Source organism: Dromiciops gliroides, chromosome 6 (assembly GCF_019393635.1).
Source record: "Dromiciops gliroides isolate mDroGli1 chromosome 6, mDroGli1.pri, whole genome shotgun sequence".
Lineage (NCBI taxonomy): Eukaryota > Metazoa > Chordata > Mammalia > Microbiotheria > Microbiotheriidae > Dromiciops > Dromiciops gliroides.
Window position 1 is genome coordinate 101,978,780 of NC_057866.1, and position 18,119 is coordinate 101,996,898.

Below are 18,119 nucleotides of genomic sequence, written 5' to 3' on the forward strand. Positions count from 1 at the left end.
CTTGGCTAATACTAGAAGTAAAAACCAAAGCAGTCCCTGCCCTCAAGAAGCTAACACTCCACAGTGAGGATACACCATTTCCCAAGATAAATGCAAGATAATTTTGCGAAGGAGAAAGCACTAATAAGTAGGGAAACTCAGGAAAGGTTTCCTAAAGGAAGAGGTACTAATTTGAACTCTGACAGAAGCTAAGGATTCTAAGTGGTGGAAGAAGGGAAATACATTTCATGCATGGGTTACAGCCTGTACAAAGGTATGAGAAATGGCATACTGACCAATCTAACTGAAGTACAGAGTGCACCAAGTGAAAGCATATTAAGGCAACTCCAAAAAGAAGGAAGAAAGGTGACACATTGTGAAGGACTTTTAATTCCTTTAAAAAGAAAAGGCAAATATGAGAAAATGTTCTAAATCACTATTGATTAGAGAAATGCAAATTAAAATAACTTTGAGCCACCATCTCACACCTATCAGATTGGCTAATATGACAAAAAAAAAAGAAAATAATAAATGTAGAAGATGTGGAAAAATTAGAACACATGCATTGTGGGTGGAGTTGTAATCTGATCCAAGAGCAATTTGGAACAATATCCAAAGGGATATGGGACTGTGCATAGCTTTTTTTTTTCTTCTTTTTTTTTTCAGGACATTGAAGGTTAAGTGACTTGCCCAGGGTCACACAGCTAGTAAGTATCAAGTGTCTGAGCTCAAATTTGAACTCAGGTCCTCCCGAATCCAGGGCTGGTGCTTTATCCACTGCACCACTGAGCTGCCCTTCCTGTGCATAGCTTTTGACCCAGTAAACCACTACTAGGTCTGTATCCCCAAAAGACCATTAAAAAATACCAAAATATTTATAGCAGTTCTCTTTGCAGTGGCAAAGAATTGGAAATTGAGGGGATGCCCATCGACTGGGAAATGGCTGAACAAGTTGTGGTATGTGAATATAATGGAATACTGTGATGCTATAAGAAATGAGAAGCAGGCAGATTCAGATAAACCTAGAAAGATTTAAGTGGACTGATAATGCTGAGTGAAGTGAAGAGAACCAGGAGAACATTGTCCACAGTAATAGCAATATTATGTGATAATCAGCTGTGATATACTTAACTCTTCCCAGAAATAAAATGATCCAAGACAATTCCAAAGGACTCATGACAAAAAATGCTCTCCACATCCAGAAAAAGAACTGTGGAATCTGAATGCAAATTGAATCATAGTATTTTTTCTTTTCCCCCGGCAGGGCAGTGAGGGTTATGACTTGCCCAGGGTCACACAGCTAGTAAGTGTCAAGTGTCAGAGGCCATATTTGAACTCAGGTCCTCCTGAATCCAGGGCCCGTGCTTTATTCACTGTGCCACCTAGCTGCTCCCAAATCATACTATTTTCATTTAAATATTTTTTTCTTTCTTGAGGTTTTTCCCTTTTGTTCTAATTCTTCTTTCTCAACATGACTAATGTGGAAATATGTTTAATGTAATTGTACATATATAACATATCAGATCGCTTGCTGTCTTGGGGAGGGGGGAGGGAAGGGAGAAAAATTTGGAACTCAAAATCTTACAAAAATGAATGTTGAAAACAATCTTCACGTGTAACTGGAAAAAACAAAATACTATTAAGAAAAAGAATTATACCTATATCCTCCTCCACTGATAAACAACAACAAAAAAAGAAAGGAAAAGGCAAACTATAGCCATTGAGGATTTTCAAAGTTTCAGGTACAGTTCCCTTATGTTCTACTAGGTACATGGAATGTCCATTTTCTTTAGTATTTAAGTTCAGAATTTTTAAAAAGTAAACTTAACAAACAACAAGGGAAGGTTCATTGGTAGTGGGGATAAGGAGAGTATGCCTAGAATTGAGTGTGTTGTCAAAACCAAAACCAAAACCAAAACATTTTGGGGGTCATCTGCATGGAGATGAAAACAAACGCACAGGAGGGTGGAGAGAGGACCCAGACAAGCGGAAACAAGAAGAGGGCTCCGGGCAGAGCTTTGGAGGACACCTGTGGTTAGGAGGCAGACCATAGATGAGGATCCAGCAAAGGAGCCCGAAAAGAGGTGATAGGTACGAGGAAAACCAGGCAAGAGCTGGAGCTACAGAAGGAGAGTGCATGCAGAAGGAGGGGCCAGTCCACTGTATCCAAAGCTGCAAACAAGCCAAGAAATATAAAGATTGAAAAAAGGAATTCAGATTTAACAAAAAAAAGATCATTGGTAAACTTGGAGAACGCTACTCCATTCGAGTGGTAGAGTTGGAAGCTAGATTGCAAGGCACTTAGAAATGATGGGGAAAGAAAGTAGAATAGACACATTTTTCTAGGAGTTTGGTTGTAAAAAAAGAGGTAAGGGGGCAGCTAGGTGGCGCAGTGGATAGAGCACCAGCCCTGGAGTCAGGAGTACCTGAGTTCAAATTTGACCTCAGACACTTAACACTTACTAGCTGTGTGACCCTGGACAAGTCACTTAACCCCAATTGCCTCACTAGAAAGAAAGAAAGAAAGAAAGAAAGAAAGAAAGAAAGAAAGAAAGAAAGAAAGAAAGAAAGAAAGAAAGAAAGAAAGAAAGAAAGAAAGAAAGAAAGAAAGAAAAGAGGTAAGATACAGGGAGGTAGTATTTGAAACAAATACAAAAGTGGTGGAGCACCTCCCCCCTCAACCCCCACAGCAAAACCGACTTCAACTAGTGCTTCATTGGGTTGGCTGACTTTATTCTTCAATAGAATTATGAATCTAAGTCGCCAGGGAGTTTCAAGGATGAAAGCCATTCACCTCCCAAAGCCTTGGATTGAGAGGACTTCAGGGTTAGGGGAAGGATCAGGAATATCTGGGTAGGTTTTTAGAAAGCAGAAAAGGATCTCATAGATAGTGAGAAAAGTAGAAGGGTCAAAGGTTTAAATTCCTAAAAGACCTAGAATGGCACCAAGTGCACAAATGAAGGGATTGGCCTTGGCAAGAGAGGTCCTGTCTTCTGAGACTGATGGAAGGAGAGAAGTGGGGGAGAAGAGGGAGCTCATGGTAGATGGCGTCTATTTTCTTTTCTTTTCTTTTTCTTTTTCTTTTTTTTTTTTTTTGCAGGGCAATGGGGGTTAAGTGACTTGCCCAGGGTCACACAGCTAGTAAGTGTCAAGTGTCTGAGGCCGGATTTGAACTCAGGTCCTCCTGAATCCAGGGCCAGTGCTTTATCCACTGCGCCACCCAGCTGCCTTTCTATTTTCTTGATAAAACAGAAGAGGTGCTTGGCTGAGAGGAAGGAGAGGAGTGGTGTGTGGAAGGCTTAAGGAGAGAAAAAAAGGGTTTATAACAACTGATATATGGGTTAGGGTAGAGAAGTCAATCAGGGGAGAATAAAAGGATTACATGCATCAGGGAGGTCCCAGATGAAATTAGATGACAAATCTGTAGTGGATTCGGGAAACATGGTTATGGGATTTTCTCCAGCAGTGGTCAGCAGCATATGAAAAAGAGAGCATTTAGTGAAGTGATGACATGTGACCTGGCCTTGAAAAATGGTTAAGATGACAAGACAAGGTATAAGGAACAGCTTAAGCAGAGGCACAGAGCTGGGCAAGAAAGGTAAACAGAATCGGTGAAAGGAAGGACAGGGGAACATTGTGCATCCAGCTATATATTCGTGTGAGAAAATCCAGGAAGCAGAGTGGGAAGGCATGGCAGAGTATACAGAAACAGAACACTCAGTCGGCACAAAGGTATGCTATAGCAGTCATGGGGAGGGGTGGCAGGCCATCCGCTGGAGTGCTCTCACTGCCAAAAGCAGAACACCCACTCATTTCTTGACTTGACTTAATGATAATTTCATCTTTCAAAAGGAGGAGGAAGCAATAAGGAACAACTTTACCTCAGATCTGCTTTTTATCCACAAAGAAGTGTAGGAGGTAGGGGAGGGAGAAGAGTGGGAAATGAGATCAGGGGCCAATAAGAGGAGAAAAGAAAGAGCAGAAGAAACCTAGGACCGCAGTGGGGGATCCAGCTGAGGTTATGTATATGCCATCCATCTGCACTGAGCGAAATCAGCTCTTCACCACTCAGCCCATGCAGCCTGGTCTTTCTGGGCTTCCTTCCAAACTAGAATTCACAAGGCTGAAGGTATTGTCCTTATTTGTAAAAGTCATACAACTCAAAATTAGCTGAGCGCAGTCAGCCTTGTGAGGAAAATGTTTGTCCTTCAAAAGTCCTGCTTCTAGTGTAGCACTATATGCTGTGATAAATACTACTACTTGAAATAAAATGATCTATATCAAACCCTCAAAAATTTTAAATAGCTGAAGGTCAAATCCTTTTCTGGGCAAAACTATGATACAGGTGCACCTTGATTTATGCAAAAGAAAGGCTGTGAAAAATTGGATGTAAATAATTTTTTTTTTGGTGGGGCAATGAAGGTTAAGTGACTTGCCCAATGTCACACAGCTAGTATCAAGTATATGAGGCCGGATTTGAACTCAGGTCCTCCTGAATCCAGGGCCAGTGCTCTATCTACTGCACCACCTAGCTGCCCCATGTAAATCAGGGAATCAAATAAATCATTTTTAATGCTCTACAGAATCTTTCTATTTAAAGGAGGAAGTGAACCATTTTGTTAAGCCAGGAATGACCAAATTGTACAGTTTTATATTTGAGTTTTGCACATTCGATTTTTTAAAAAGGGACTGATCTAAACAAGAACTGCAACAACTCCTTCACTATCGATTTAGGACAATCAATTCATCAGCAACACTTATCATACACTCACTATGTGCCAGGCACAATGCTAAGCACTGGGGTTACGAGCGAAGGCAAAAACCCAACAAACAAAACCAACCAAAGAGTCCTTGCTGTCAAGGACTCTACACACACCAATGGGGGAGGCAACACATAAATCAGGAGCAGAGAGGCAGTGGTGGAATGCAGAGTGCGTGGGGAAGTCCCCTTACAGCTCAATGCCCCAGGAAACAGGCAGACAAGGTGCAGATGTGCATTGACAGAGAGAGTTTCTCACTGGGGACTCCCTTCATTGATGAAATCATAGGTCTGGCTTAAAAAAACAACAAGCAACCAAAACCTAATGGGTGCACAGATGATATAGAAAGAGCAAAGCATCAAGGAAAGCCCACTGGCCAGGTTTGCGGACTGTCCTCTGTCCTCTTATAAAAAGTCACAATAACATCTTCCTTTCTCAGATCCTGAGGCATTATTCCTGTTCTCCATGATAACAATGAGAGGGGCTCAGCCATCACCTGGGCGGCTTCTTTCAGAACCCAAGGATAGCTTCATCTGGACCAACTGACTTGAATTCATCCATGGGGGCTCATGTTCTCACCTTACTTATTGTGTGTATCAACTCCCTTTTAGTCATTTGTGTTTGACCATTTCTAATGTAGAGTTCATTCTCCATAGCATAGGAAACCTGGAACAAAATCAAAATGAAATGCCTCTGCTTCCTTCCTGTCATTATTATCCCTTCTACCCTAAGCAAAGATCCTATTGCTTTTTAAACTCTTTTTCTCCCAAAGTAGCTTTAAAACAAACACACACAAAAGGCCCACCTTTCTGTTGTCCTGAGCTTCTTCACTCACCACTCCTCACATGGTTTTTACAGGACCATGTCACACCCTTACATTCATATTCTGTTACTTGCACACTGCCTTTTAAAATCTAAGTTATTTGGTGACTTTCCAGTGCACGCAAATTGGTCTTTTCAGACAAAGCCCATTTTTCCTCCTTCTTGGAACTGTTTCCATTTGTGTCTTAAATATTTTCTTCAAGAGCATGTTCCATTCTCATTAACTTTTTACCATTTTGGTCTGTGGAAGCCTACTTATATTTCCTCTGATTACAAGAAAAATGGTGATGCACTTGACCAAAATAGGGAAGCTGGGAAGAGGGATATATTTAGCAGGGAAAGATTACGAATTCTGCTTCAAACATGCTGAGTTTGAGATGCCTTTGGAACATTCAGTTCAACATTTCTGAAAGAATTAGTGATGTAGAACAGGATGTAAAACGAGAGTAGGATTGGCTATATGGAAATGACGAACAGGATGCTTTCAGAAAAACCTGAAAAGACTTAAATGAACTGATGCAAAAATGAAGTGAGCAGAACCAGCAGAACATTATATACAGTAACAGCAGTGTTGTAAAATTATAAACTATGAAGGACTTAATTATTTTCAGCAATACAAAGATCAAAGACGATTCCAAAGGGCTTATGATGAAAAATGCTCACCACCTCGAAAGAAAGAACTGGTAGAATCTGAATACGCATGGAAGCATACTATTTTTTCTTTTTTTTGGTCTGCATTTTAAAAAAAATTTCATATGACTAATATGGAAATATGTTTTGCATGATTGTACATGTATAACCTATATAAAATTGCTTGCCATATCAAGGAGAGGGGGGAGAGAATTTGGAAGAAAAATTTTTTAAAACGAATGTTAAAAATTACATGTAGTTGGAAAAAAAGAAAATATTATATTAAAAAAGTAGTGTCCTGGAAACCTAGGGAGGAGGGAGTGTTCAGAAAAAGGGGTGGTCAGTGGTGTTAAATGCTACAGAGAGGTCAAGAAGGCTGGATTTAGCAATAGAGAAAGAGACAGCCAGGTGGTATGGGGAACAGAACACTGGCCTGGAGTCAGGAAGAATGAGTTCAAATCCTAACTCTGATTATTTATTAACTATATGACCCTGGGCCAGTCACTTAACCTCTGTCTGCCTTAGTTTCCTTAACTATGAAATAGGAATCATAATAGTGCCTCTATTACAGAGTTATTGTGACGATCAAATGAGATAAATATTTGTAAAGTGCTCAGCACAGTTCCTGGCACATGGAAAACACGTAAAAATGCTTATTCTCCTTCCCTTTTGGCAGAACAGTTTCAGTTGAGTGGTGGGGATGAAAGGCAAATTTCAAAGGGCTGAGAAGCGAGTGAGAAGAGAAAAAGTGGCAGTAACTAGTGTAGACACATTTTTCTTTTTTGTTTGTTTTTTGTTGTTGTTGTTGTTGTTGTTGTTGTTGTTGTTTTTTAGTGAGGCAATTGGGGTTAAGTGACTTGCCCAGGGTCACACAGCTAGTAAGTGTTAAGTGTCTGAGGCCAGATTTGAACTCAGGTCCTCCTGACTCCAGGGCCGGTGCTCTATCCACTGCGCCACCTAGCTGCCCTAGACACATTTTTCTCAGAGTTTGGCTATAAAAGGTAGCAAAGACCCAAAAATATCGCTTGAAGAAATAGTGAGGTCAAGTGAAGGTGTTTTCGTTTTTAAATACAGAGATCTGAGCATGTTTGTAGATCTGGTTCAAATTCACCTAATTATCCTATTGTCCAGTCCACATATATTCCCCCTTGTCCATAAAGAGAAACTGTCAAATTCTTTCCTAATGGTATTGTCTCCAACATTCCCCAACCCACCTGTCTGGTAACCCTATTAAAACAGGGTGAATTGGGCATGACTTGTTTTTGAGGAGCCCCTGCTGCCTTGGGGTGATCACTTACATAGTCAGAAGTCAATCCTTTAGTAAGGCACTCTAGAATTTTGCAAGGAATCAAAGTCAAACTCACTGACAGGCAAAGTCAAGCAATCTGTCTTCTGTTCATCACAATTTCTTAGGGATCACCAACCTACAGTTCAACCCCATTCCATTTTATTCAATTCACCCAGCATTTACTTAAGAGACTATGATATTGAACAGGGTTGCCAGGATGCAGTCCCTCACTTCATAAAGCTTACAATCTACTAGGGGGATGAGAGCTGTGCACAATTACAAGCCAAAGTGACTAAGTGCATAGTAGAAGTAAAAAACATTCTGAGAGACTCACTGAAGAAAAGCTCACTTCCAGCTGGGGGGATCTGGGTAGTCTTGGAGGAAGTAGCATCTGATGTGGGATATGAAAAAGAGGAAAGGTATCAAGAGAGAGAAATAGAGGCTCAAGGATTCTGTTCAGATATGGAGGACAATATGGGCAAAGTCACAAAGGCAGAAGAAAGTAAAGAATTGTATATAATACATTTTGGCCAAACCTGGAATTCATGAAGAACCATGAAATAAAGCTGCAAAGGTAAACTGGAGCCAGATTGTAGAAGGTCTTGAAATTCTGTCTAAAGGGCTACAGTTGATTTGGTAGTCAGTGGGTAGTCACTGAAGGGTTTTAAGCAAGAATGTGACATGTTCCAGCCTGTCTTAAAAATATGTATTTGGGGGCAGCTAGGTGGCGCAGTGGATAGAGCACCGGCCCTGGAGTCAGGAGTACCTGAGTTCAAATCTGGCCTCAGACACTTGACACTTACTAGCTGTGTGACCCTGGGCAAGTCACTTAACCCCCATTGCCCCGCAAAAAAGAAAAAATGTATTTGAGGGGCAGCTAGGTGGTGCAGTGGATAGAACACTGGCCTAGGATTCAGGAGGACCTGAGTTCAAAACCAGCCTCAGACACTTGACACTTACTAGCTGTGTGACCCTGGGCAAGTCACTTAACCCTCAATGCCCCACCAAAAAAGAAAGAAAGAAAGAAAGAAAGAAAGAAAGAAAGAAAGAAAGAAAGAAAGAAAGAAAGAAAGAAAGAAAGAAAGAAAGAAAGAAAGAAAGAAAGAAGGAAAAGAAAAGAAAAATGTGTATTTGAAAAAAAAATGTATTTGACAGCTATATGGAACAAACATTAGGGATGTGAGAGACTGAATACAGGGAGGCTGATAAAGAGGCGATTGCAATAAGAGACAGAAGAGATCCTGAACTAGGTCAGTAACCTCTTAAGTGGAGAGAAAGCTAGGGATGTAGAAGTCAAAATGACAACCAGTTGGATGGGAGGGAAGAGGAAAGAATCAAGGATGACTCTGAGATTATAAACCTAGATGACCAGAAAGATAGTTTTCCTGTGACAGGAATAGGGAAATTTGGAGAAAATGTAGGTTTGAGGAGGGGTAGGGTGGGGTATGATGATTTCTGCTTTGGATATGTTGAGTTTGGCATGTCTATGGGATTTTTTTGTGGTCTTTTCAGTTGTGCCTGACTCTCCATGACCCCATTTGGAGTTTTCTTGGCAAAGATGAGAAACTGAGGCAAATATATTTAAGTGACTTTCCCAGGGTCACACAGCTAGTGTCCAAGGCTGCATTTGAACTCAGGCCCTTCTGACTCCAGGGTTGGTGCTTTATCCACTGCACCACCTAGATACCCCATGGGATATGCCTATGAGATACTGTGACAATTGGAGTGACGCCACCTGCTGGAGAGTTACTGTAGGAAAGCTCCCCCAAGAGGAGAAGGCATCTGAGGGTAAGCCATGTGGCCTAGAAGGTCAGTTTCTTGGCGTCAGGAAGTGATGTTTGCTCGTGGGTACTATCTATCAAAGCTACCAGCCAATTTAACTTGGAGCTGTGTGTGCATGTGGTTTTCAGAGGAGGCTTCTGGGAGGAAGAAGGGGCGAGGCTCGCTTTTTTCTCTCTTTTGTCAGGACCTCATGGGGAGTGGAACTAGAAATGCTGGCTCCCTGAGATAGATAGAGGTAGGCATCTAGGCCTCTTTCTCTCTCTTCATCAAATTCTTATGCTCCTTAATAAATGCTTAAAAGGCTAAAGTCTTGCTAAAGCTTCTAATTTATTGGTGACCACTCATTAGATTTTTTTAGACAGTATAGCTAGAATTTTAACCCCTTTCAATACTCAGGTGGAGATGTGTCCAGTAGGCAACTGGTGATATGGGCCTGGAGTTCATAACAGAGATTAGGTCTACATATATAGACTTGGGAATCATTTACATGGAAATAATATTTTAATCCATGGGATCTTATGAGATAACCAAGAGAGCCATGTGGAGGGAGGAGATGAAAGAGTTTAGGATTGAGCATTCAGGGGCATCCATGCTCTGTGAGCTAGAGATGGACAATTGAAGGCATGGTAAAACAGATAGGAAGAGAAGCAGGGGAGAGAACAATGATGTTAGAGAAGTCAAGGGAGAAAAGAGTACCCAGGAGAAAAGGGCTGGGTTGACATTGTCAAAAGGCTACTGCAAGGTCAAGTAGGTTGAGGATGGAGAAAGGGGCATCATCTTTGGCAGCTGTTCATCAGCATCCTAGTAGGGAACAGTCATCCATCAGAGTGTGGTGGAATAAAGAAGGGGAGACTTGAGTAAGCAGAAGATCGGAAGAATTGATGATTAGCTACAGTATCCAGATGCCTTCAATAAGTCCAAGTCACCAGGCTCAGATGAAGTATACACCAGTGTATTGAAGAACTTGGGGATTACCTCAGAATCATTTGTCACCTTTTTCCCCCTTACTTCTCATATCCGAAGAGTTGCTAAGTCCTGTTGGTTCTACTTATGCCAATTGTACTAAATCTCTTTTCTCCTGCCATAGCTTCCATTACTTATATTTGTGCCTGGCAGGAGAAAGTCTGGGTGTGACCTGCTATTCCCAAAGCAATCAGTCATCAAGCATTTAGTTAGGGCTTGGTACCATGTGTCAGGCTTGGAGTGAGGTCCTGGGGTTATACAGATCAAAATGAAACCATCCCTGCCTTCACAAAGTTTATGTTCTATTGGTGGAGACAAAATGTAGAGATATGGGTATACAAAATAAATCCAAGGAAACTGAGGAGGGGAGGCACTAGCAGCTGGGGGGAGTGGATTGGGAGAGGTATCATTTGAGCTGAGCTTTGAAGAAAGGAAGGGGAGGAAAGAGGGCATCCCAGACATGAAGTCTGGGGAAAGGGAAAAGGACAAAAGGATCAGAGGCCCAGGAATAGGGGATGGAATGGCGGAAGCACAGAGTGTGTGAAGAGGAAAGATTTCTAGGGAGAGACATGGAAAGGGAAGTGGGAGTCTGGTGGTCAAGTGATTGAAATGCCAAAAGGAGGAGTTTCTATTTCCTCCTAGAGGTGACAGGAATTGAGCTAGGAGGGAAACAAACATCACTTTGGAAGCTGCATGGAGGACAGAGTCCCCAAACAGGACGATGGCCCCCAATTCCCTTGGTATAGCTGTGGCCTTGCTCTGAGGGGTTCCTCTCTTTTCCTCCTAGACTGATCCAAAAGGCTGTGACATGAGGAGACATCCCAAGGAACCTCATCTCAATTACAAAACAGTTGATGGTATTTTATTTTCCAGACCAAGGGGACCTAGAGGATAATTGTTCATCCAGCTATAAGTTATCCAAAGCCTGGTCATACTAGAATCAAGGGGAATAAAGAAGACACTAGGTGACTGGATGAAAACGGACCACTTGGACTTTCCAGAGGCAAAGATTACAAGGTCCTGGAAGGCAGAAACCACATCTTTCCCATGTCATTTTATAGAGCACATACCATAGCACCTCCAACAAAATAGCTCAATAAATACTTGATGACAGTTATATACTTGCCAATCAAGTCATAAACAAAACACTATTACCTTCCACTTAAAGGACTTTCTGCTAGAGAGCTCCAAGGATTTTATGCCTCTGTGATCTCATGTACACTCTGGGCATACATCTGGGCACTGAATGTACAAGTGTTATTGTCCATCCTGGACCCATCAGCCTTCCCTAACAGTCTATGAAACTTACTCCTGGGGAAGCCAAGGAACAAAACAGGGCCTGTTTTCATCTCGGGTAAGTATCAAGGGTTTCACGGTTTGGGGTTTTATAAAGCCTCAAGCAGGATTAAAGATGAGAATATAAATCTAATTTAGGACCTCAAGGTCAGACAGAATTAGATAAACTTGAAGCCATCTCTGGGATTCTTATCAAGATTGCCGGGGCAGCTAGGTGGCGCAGTGGATAAAGCACCGGCCCTGAATTCAGGAGTACCTGAGTTCAAATCCGACCTCAGACACTTAACACTTACTAGCTGTGTGACCCTGGGCAAGTCACTTAACCCCAATTGCCTCACTAAAAAAAAAAAAAAAAAAAAAAAAGATTGCCACTGGACATTCTTCTAGATTTAAGGACACCCAATAAAGCAGAAGACCCTCTAATGGTTGGAAAGCGCCCATAGCTAGTCCCAAATACAAGACACAGAGAACAAGACATACCCTATGTCAATCCATAACCTGGCTGAGGAAAAGACTCGGGACTTAGCCCACAGTCAGGAGCAAACAAATCCTACCAAAATACCCTGCCATTACACCAGTATTACCAAGAAAAAAAGACTCAAATTTTTCAGCAACATCCAAAAGAGGATAACAGAGAAAGTCTAGTCGAGGTGAGTGATAGACATAAAAATGGAAGAGAGGCTCTGAAACTTAAACCAGTAACCAACACTAAGGAAAGGGGTTTCTGAGGAAGAAAAGGGTGTTTTGAACCAGGCAGGTTGTCTTTGAACAAGCTTCCCTTTTTATCCTTACAAAGAAGTTTGTAACTCTGAGCAGCACATTATTTTACTTTCTGGTTTATACACACCTTCTGTGAAGCTGGCCTCCATCACAAACAGCAGAAGCACACAACTGCAATTTAGTATGGGTCTTCAGGAATGCTACTTCACCAGTTAATCCTACCCCTTCCAGCAGATTGGTGAGTTAAAAGACTGTGTAAACCAAATGTGGGCCACATTAGGAAAGAGCAGAGAGCCCAGCCCAGCTGGTTATGTGTTAGACATTCAAAAGCAAGGGGAAAGGGTAGAAAGGAAGGGGTAGAAAAAAGTCTGGTCCCCTACGAAAAGGGCAGGTGGACAGACTCGGGGTATGGAAGGTAGAAGATATTCCTCTAGCTTACAGCCCTGCTAGCTGCCAGCACACTGCCCCTTGCTCAAAGCCTTACAAGCTTTACTCAAGTAGGGTCCCTATTTTAGGATTCAGAACTTGCCTGATTATCTGGATTATACAACAAACCTCTGATTCAAACAAACAAAAAAACCCAAAAGTTGTGATCTTCTCTCAACACTGACCTGTTAGGGGCAACAGGGAAGGTATCAGCTTTCTCTGAGACATGTTTATTAGAAAGCTGACCTCTCCAAAGGTACAAAGGCTCAGACACTGAAGAAGAAAAAAACACCTTAGCTTAGCTAACGTCAGAGCCGTGGGCTGACCTGGTCCCTGGAATGCAAAAACTTAAGATGAGGAGCCCACCTCAAACCCCTTGACCTCCAGCCTTCCAGAAAGCTCATGCCCAAAGCTCCCAAGATATCCTGGAAAGTTCCTGCACAAAATTTAAAAACACTCTTCCCATCTGTGGAGGTCAGTTCAGAAGCCCTGGGTCAGTCTGGTTTGGATTTAAGCTTGGTGATGGTTGCCATAAACAGCAATTCCCTAGAGACTGCAAAGTCCCAGGACACTGCACGGAGGTCAGTGGAGCTAGAGCCAAACAGTTCAGCAAAGGCCACTTGACCTATTTAGTGGAAGGCCTATTGGCTCTAATATGGGAGACCAGGTAGCTTCATGTCTATGGAAGGAAAATGGCATCTCCACCCCCCCTCCCCCTCCGTAAACATTTTTTGGGGGGTGGGGGGGATCCTTTAAACAAGGGCCTTTTCTAGCAGATACCATTTCATTTCAAAGTCAAAAATAAACTGCCAACCTCCTTTTGAGAACGTATTTATTGGCACTGGAGAAGAACAAAGAAAAAGAGCTGCCTCTTCCTATAGCAGCAGAATTTAGCACCAGACCACCTCCCTCCCCCTCCTCCATCTTGCTCCAGCCTCACATTCATTTCCTCCCCCAGACCAGGGTGTGCAGGCTGAGGAGCATTCTGCAGATGGCCTCCTGTCCAGCGCCTCCAGCCTTCTCCCTCCTTCCTTCTCTTCCTAACCCCACTAGCCTTCCCCCAGTGCTTTGCAACCAAAATGTCATCTACCCCTCTGGAGATGCCTAAAACAAGAGGACCCCCTGTGCCAGCCACTGGGCATTTAGCCTACTCCCAGGCTTCTAGTACAGTGCAGCAGCAGGGCACTGAGCCGAGCCAGCCCCTCCTTTGTCTGCTTCTTTAAAGACCCTTGGAATGGGGAGTGAGAAGAGGGGGCCTGCCTGTAAAGCCCCTCCCTCCTTGTCTGGGCAGTCATGGTGGAGCTGGGGCTCGATTTTCCCGGGTCCCTCTTTCTCAGAAGAACTAGGAAGTTGGGGTCTGTGCTCAAGGAAAGATAGAGGTGGGAAGAAAAAAAAGGATGGGATGTATTAAAGAAAGGTGCCCTTGGGGGACAGAGAGGATGTGTTGTTAAAGAAAACAGTTCATGGGGCAATGTCTGCTGGCAGCCTGGTTGGGGGTGGGGGGCATTATCTGGGGAAGCCTTTTATGGGGAAGGCATCATATGGGGTTTCTTTGTGGGGGGTGGTATCACTAAGGGATAGCTTTACTAGGGGGAAGGTTCAAGGAAGGCAGGGAGCCATCTGCACCTTGGTGGAAGTGTCTGAGAGAAGGAGGTGTCTTTGTGTTGGGGGCCGCTGTCAGGGAGCGGCTTCAAGAGGAATGGTGGGGGAGAGATCTGGAAATCATTTTCAAGGAGGCTTCTGGAGACTCATTGGCAGGAAACACACAGTAAGGGAGTGGGGGTCCCTGGTTAGCTGGAAGAATCCATTGTTTGTGTGAGAGGGTGAGAGGGGATGCCCTGACTGTTTGCAGGAGGAGGGGGCAGAGTTTTAGGGGAAGCCTAATGGGTGAAGGTTTGAGGCTAACTCATCCTGGGAAGCTTTGGGAAGGCAGAAGGCACTGTTAGGGGAAGCAAGAGGGAGCTTGGGGGGTACTCTTGATGCAAGGAGCTTTTCTTGGGGAGGTTTCATGGGGGCACTGTCTTGGGGGGGTTGCCAGGAGAGACTTCATATGGGCAAAGTCTGAGGGGTGGTCTGGGAGAAGTTTGGGGGGGATGATTGTGAGAGCATTGTCTGGGGAAGGGGGAAACCTCTCTAGGGAGAAGGCATGGGGGAGCTCTCTAGGAGAGGAGTTGGTTTGGGGGCATTGTCAAAGAAGGCCTTCTGGAGGAGAGGGCATTGGGGGACACAGTGGGGCACTGTCTGGGAAAGGGATCGGTTGGGGGGGCACAATGGGAGCGGGCGCTGTCTGGGGAGAGGGTGGTTGGGGCATCGTCAAAGGGTGACGACCTCCCGGGCGGGTCAATGGGGGCAATGCGTGGGTAAGGGGCGGTTTGGGGGAGCACAATAGAGGCGCTTTCTGGGGGAGATGGCAGTTAGGGGTTATAATGTGGGGCGCTCTTTGAAGGAGAGGGCGGTTTGAAGGTGTCAGGGGGAGGCCTTGAGAAGGGGAACGGTTGGGCGCACAATGGGGGCTCTGCCTGGAGGAGGGGGCGGCTGGGGGCACAATGGATAGGACTCTGGGGAGGAGGCGCTGTCTGAGGAGGGGGCGGTTGGGGGCGTTGTCAGAGGGAGGCCTCTTGGGCAGCCCAATGCGGGGAGCTGTCTGGGGGAGGGAGCGGTTGGGGGCACAGTGGGGGCGCTGCCTGGGAAGGGGACGATTTTGGGGGGACGCTCTTGGGGAGGGGCTGTCAGAGAGCCACCGGAGTTGTACGCGGGGCCAAGGCTGGGGCTGGAGCCGGGGCCGGGGCCGGGGACGGGGGCCGGGCCGGGCCAAGCAGCGGCAGCCTCCGCAGCGGTACCTGACGAAGGACGATCCTCCGCTCGGAGCCCGGGCTCGCGAGCGGCCCAGCAGGCGCGGATGAGACAGGTCCATGGCGGCGGTGGGGGCCTCGGCGTGGGTCCGCAGGAAGCGCCGGCCGCTCGGAGGGGCGCTCAGGCCGGGGCCGGGGCCGGGGCTGGGGCTGGGGCGGGGGCCCGAGCCGGGTCCATCCTCGGGGCGGGGGAGGGGAGGAAGGCGGAGCCGGGCCGAGGAGGAGCCGCCCCCGAGGGCGGGGCTCCATTGTGGCCTGCAGGGGGCGGGGCGAATCGGGGCGTACCACTCTGAATAGATCGAGGAGGGATGTCGGGAGAGTCGCCTCCTCAGTGGGGGAACTGGACTGGCCACGAGACTCTGAACACGAAAGAAGGCAAAGTTCTAAGTGTTCTTGAACTTGAGTAGAACCCTGAGTGGAGAAGGAGCCATGGCACAGAGAAAGAGCGTGTCTGTCGTGACATCCCCCCTATATGTGGATATAATAGTGCACCCAAGAGAACAGCTGCGGGCATTGCCACGCCTCTTAGATCCCAGCCCTCCCCGGCCCCGAGCCGGTCCTGTGAGGTTGGATTGTGGTCTCCCCTCCCCCACCCACGCACACCCCCTTTCTGCCTTGGGCCAGTCGCCCACTCTCAGCTCTGCCTGGAGACAAGCCCCTGGGACGCCCCCTTCCATCCTACCAGGATTGGTGCAATCCCCTCCTCCCTCCTTCTGTACTCCCCTATTGGTTCGGTCTTGCTGCACTGATCAATCAATCACCAATACTTGGACGAATCTGTGACAACTTCTATGTGGCCTTTCCCTTCAGCAGGCTTGGTCCCAGTCCATCCTGATGCTGTGATTCTTGTCTTTGGCTTCCCGCAAATCCCCCATACAAGATAGTCAACGCTCTGGAAGACCCTCATCTGGGTCTTTTTCAGGACAGCTGCTAAGGACTATGGAAAAGAAGAAAGGCCTGTAGTTTTTAGGGTGAATCCTTTATGGTGAATTTATGGGAGGACATGAACAGAATTGCACAGATTTGCAATATGCGTTCCTTAAACTACCCACTCATGAGTCCCTTGAACCATGGAAGTGACAGTGCTCAGGGCTGGCCATCTAATTCATTCATTTATGCATTCAATAAACATTTAAGTGCCCATTACTAGAAAGAACTCCTAGGCATAAGGGTAATCAGAGGGTCCCTGATCTCATGAAATTAGTAAGTTGACCATTCTAGGAGTCCAACAGACCCCTCACTAAATGACTAGCCCCCATATATCCTTGATTATTTCTCCTTAAAAGCAAGTCATCATTGGCAATATACTTACAGCCTATTTAGGGGCAACTAGTTGGCACAGTGGATAGAGTATCAGGTCTGGAATCAGGAAAACTCATCTTGAGCTCAAATCTGACTTCAGACACTTACTAGCTGTGTGACCCTGGGCAAGACACTTAACCCTGTTTGCCTCAGTTTCCTCATTTGTAAAATAAGCTGGAAAAGGAAATGGCAAACCATTCTAGTTTGCCAAGAAAACCCCAAATGAGGATCCTGAAGAGTCAGACATGACTGAAACAACTCAACAACACAGCCTATTTATACTGTGTATACATATATGCATACATACATGTATATACATACACACATATATATTTATACATGCATACACATATATATTACTGCCATTTGGGTCATTCACAATTTTTATTCTAAAATCATAGTGTTTTTTAACTTGAAACCATATAACATCACTGAGAGTATATTGGTGTTAAAAAGATGGGTTCCTCTCTCAATTAGCAGTTTGGGATCCTTGAAAATGCCGAGTAACAGCTTCTGAAAACCTCATTTGCTGGTGATAAGACAAAGAGATGGATGGATTTATATCTCCTGCTAATCCCTACTCCGACCCCAATTCCTCCCTTTCTTTCCTTGTTCCATTATAAGACCCAGAGCTTCGGCCAGGACACCAACACACTCATCCACTTTTTGTAGCCTGTGAGTGGGGAAGGAGGATTTGGGATAGGTGAAGAGAAATATCCACATAAGAATGCTACTCTGTTACCCCTTGTGTCTTTGCTATGTTAAACTTTGTAGCTACTCCCCAAAAAAGTGCTACACAGATGTGATTTAGTCCACTTTTCTGCTCCTAAACTATGTATCCAAATCATTGTCTGCCTACAGCACCTGTCCATGATATGTGAACAAATGGACTTGTTCAATCAATTGTCCATACGGATAGTCTTTGCAATAGGCCTTCTCGATCCACTTTGTTTTTCCTATGGGGATGGCATGGCATTTGAATGACTGGATCTCACTGAGGCCCTGTAATGCCCGTTTTCTCTGTGGAATCTGTGACGTTTAAAATCTCAATGTGTGTGGGTTGCCTTAAATTAGAAGCTTTAGCACCAGTCTTTGGGCATTAAGCATTTATTTATTAAAGCATACAAGTATTCATGTGGAGTTCAGAAAATTAAGAAAAGGCCTATCTAGCCTAGAGTTCCAGCCTGGTCTGGTTCTTCCTCAAGTCCTCCACCATGAGCCTGCTTCAACCACGAACTCCTCAGCAAACTGAATTTGGAAGCTTTTTATAGGTCCAGAGCATGGGCGGTCCTTACATAC

The 18,119-nt window shown here is 44.8% G+C and overlaps 1 protein-coding gene and 1 long non-coding RNA gene across 3 annotated transcripts in view; one reads left to right on the plus strand and one right to left on the minus strand.

Moving 5' to 3' along the window:
- DNAAF9 (dynein axonemal assembly factor 9) overlaps positions 1–15,673 on the minus strand; it is a 167,585-nt gene extending 151,912 nt beyond the window's left edge. The window contains exon 1 of the mRNA XM_043969556.1: positions 15,507–15,673. Within this exon, the coding sequence (XP_043825491.1) occupies positions 15,507–15,580 (74 nt within the window). The 5' untranslated portion in view covers positions 15,581–15,673. The remainder of the gene's footprint in view (positions 1–15,506) is intronic.
- LOC122730430 overlaps positions 14,336–18,119 on the plus strand; it is a 52,640-nt gene continuing 48,856 nt past the window's right edge. For both annotated transcript variants that reach the window (XR_006353504.1, XR_006353503.1), the window contains exon 1: positions 14,336–14,434. This is a non-coding gene — a long non-coding RNA (uncharacterized LOC122730430). The remainder of the gene's footprint in view (positions 14,435–18,119) is intronic.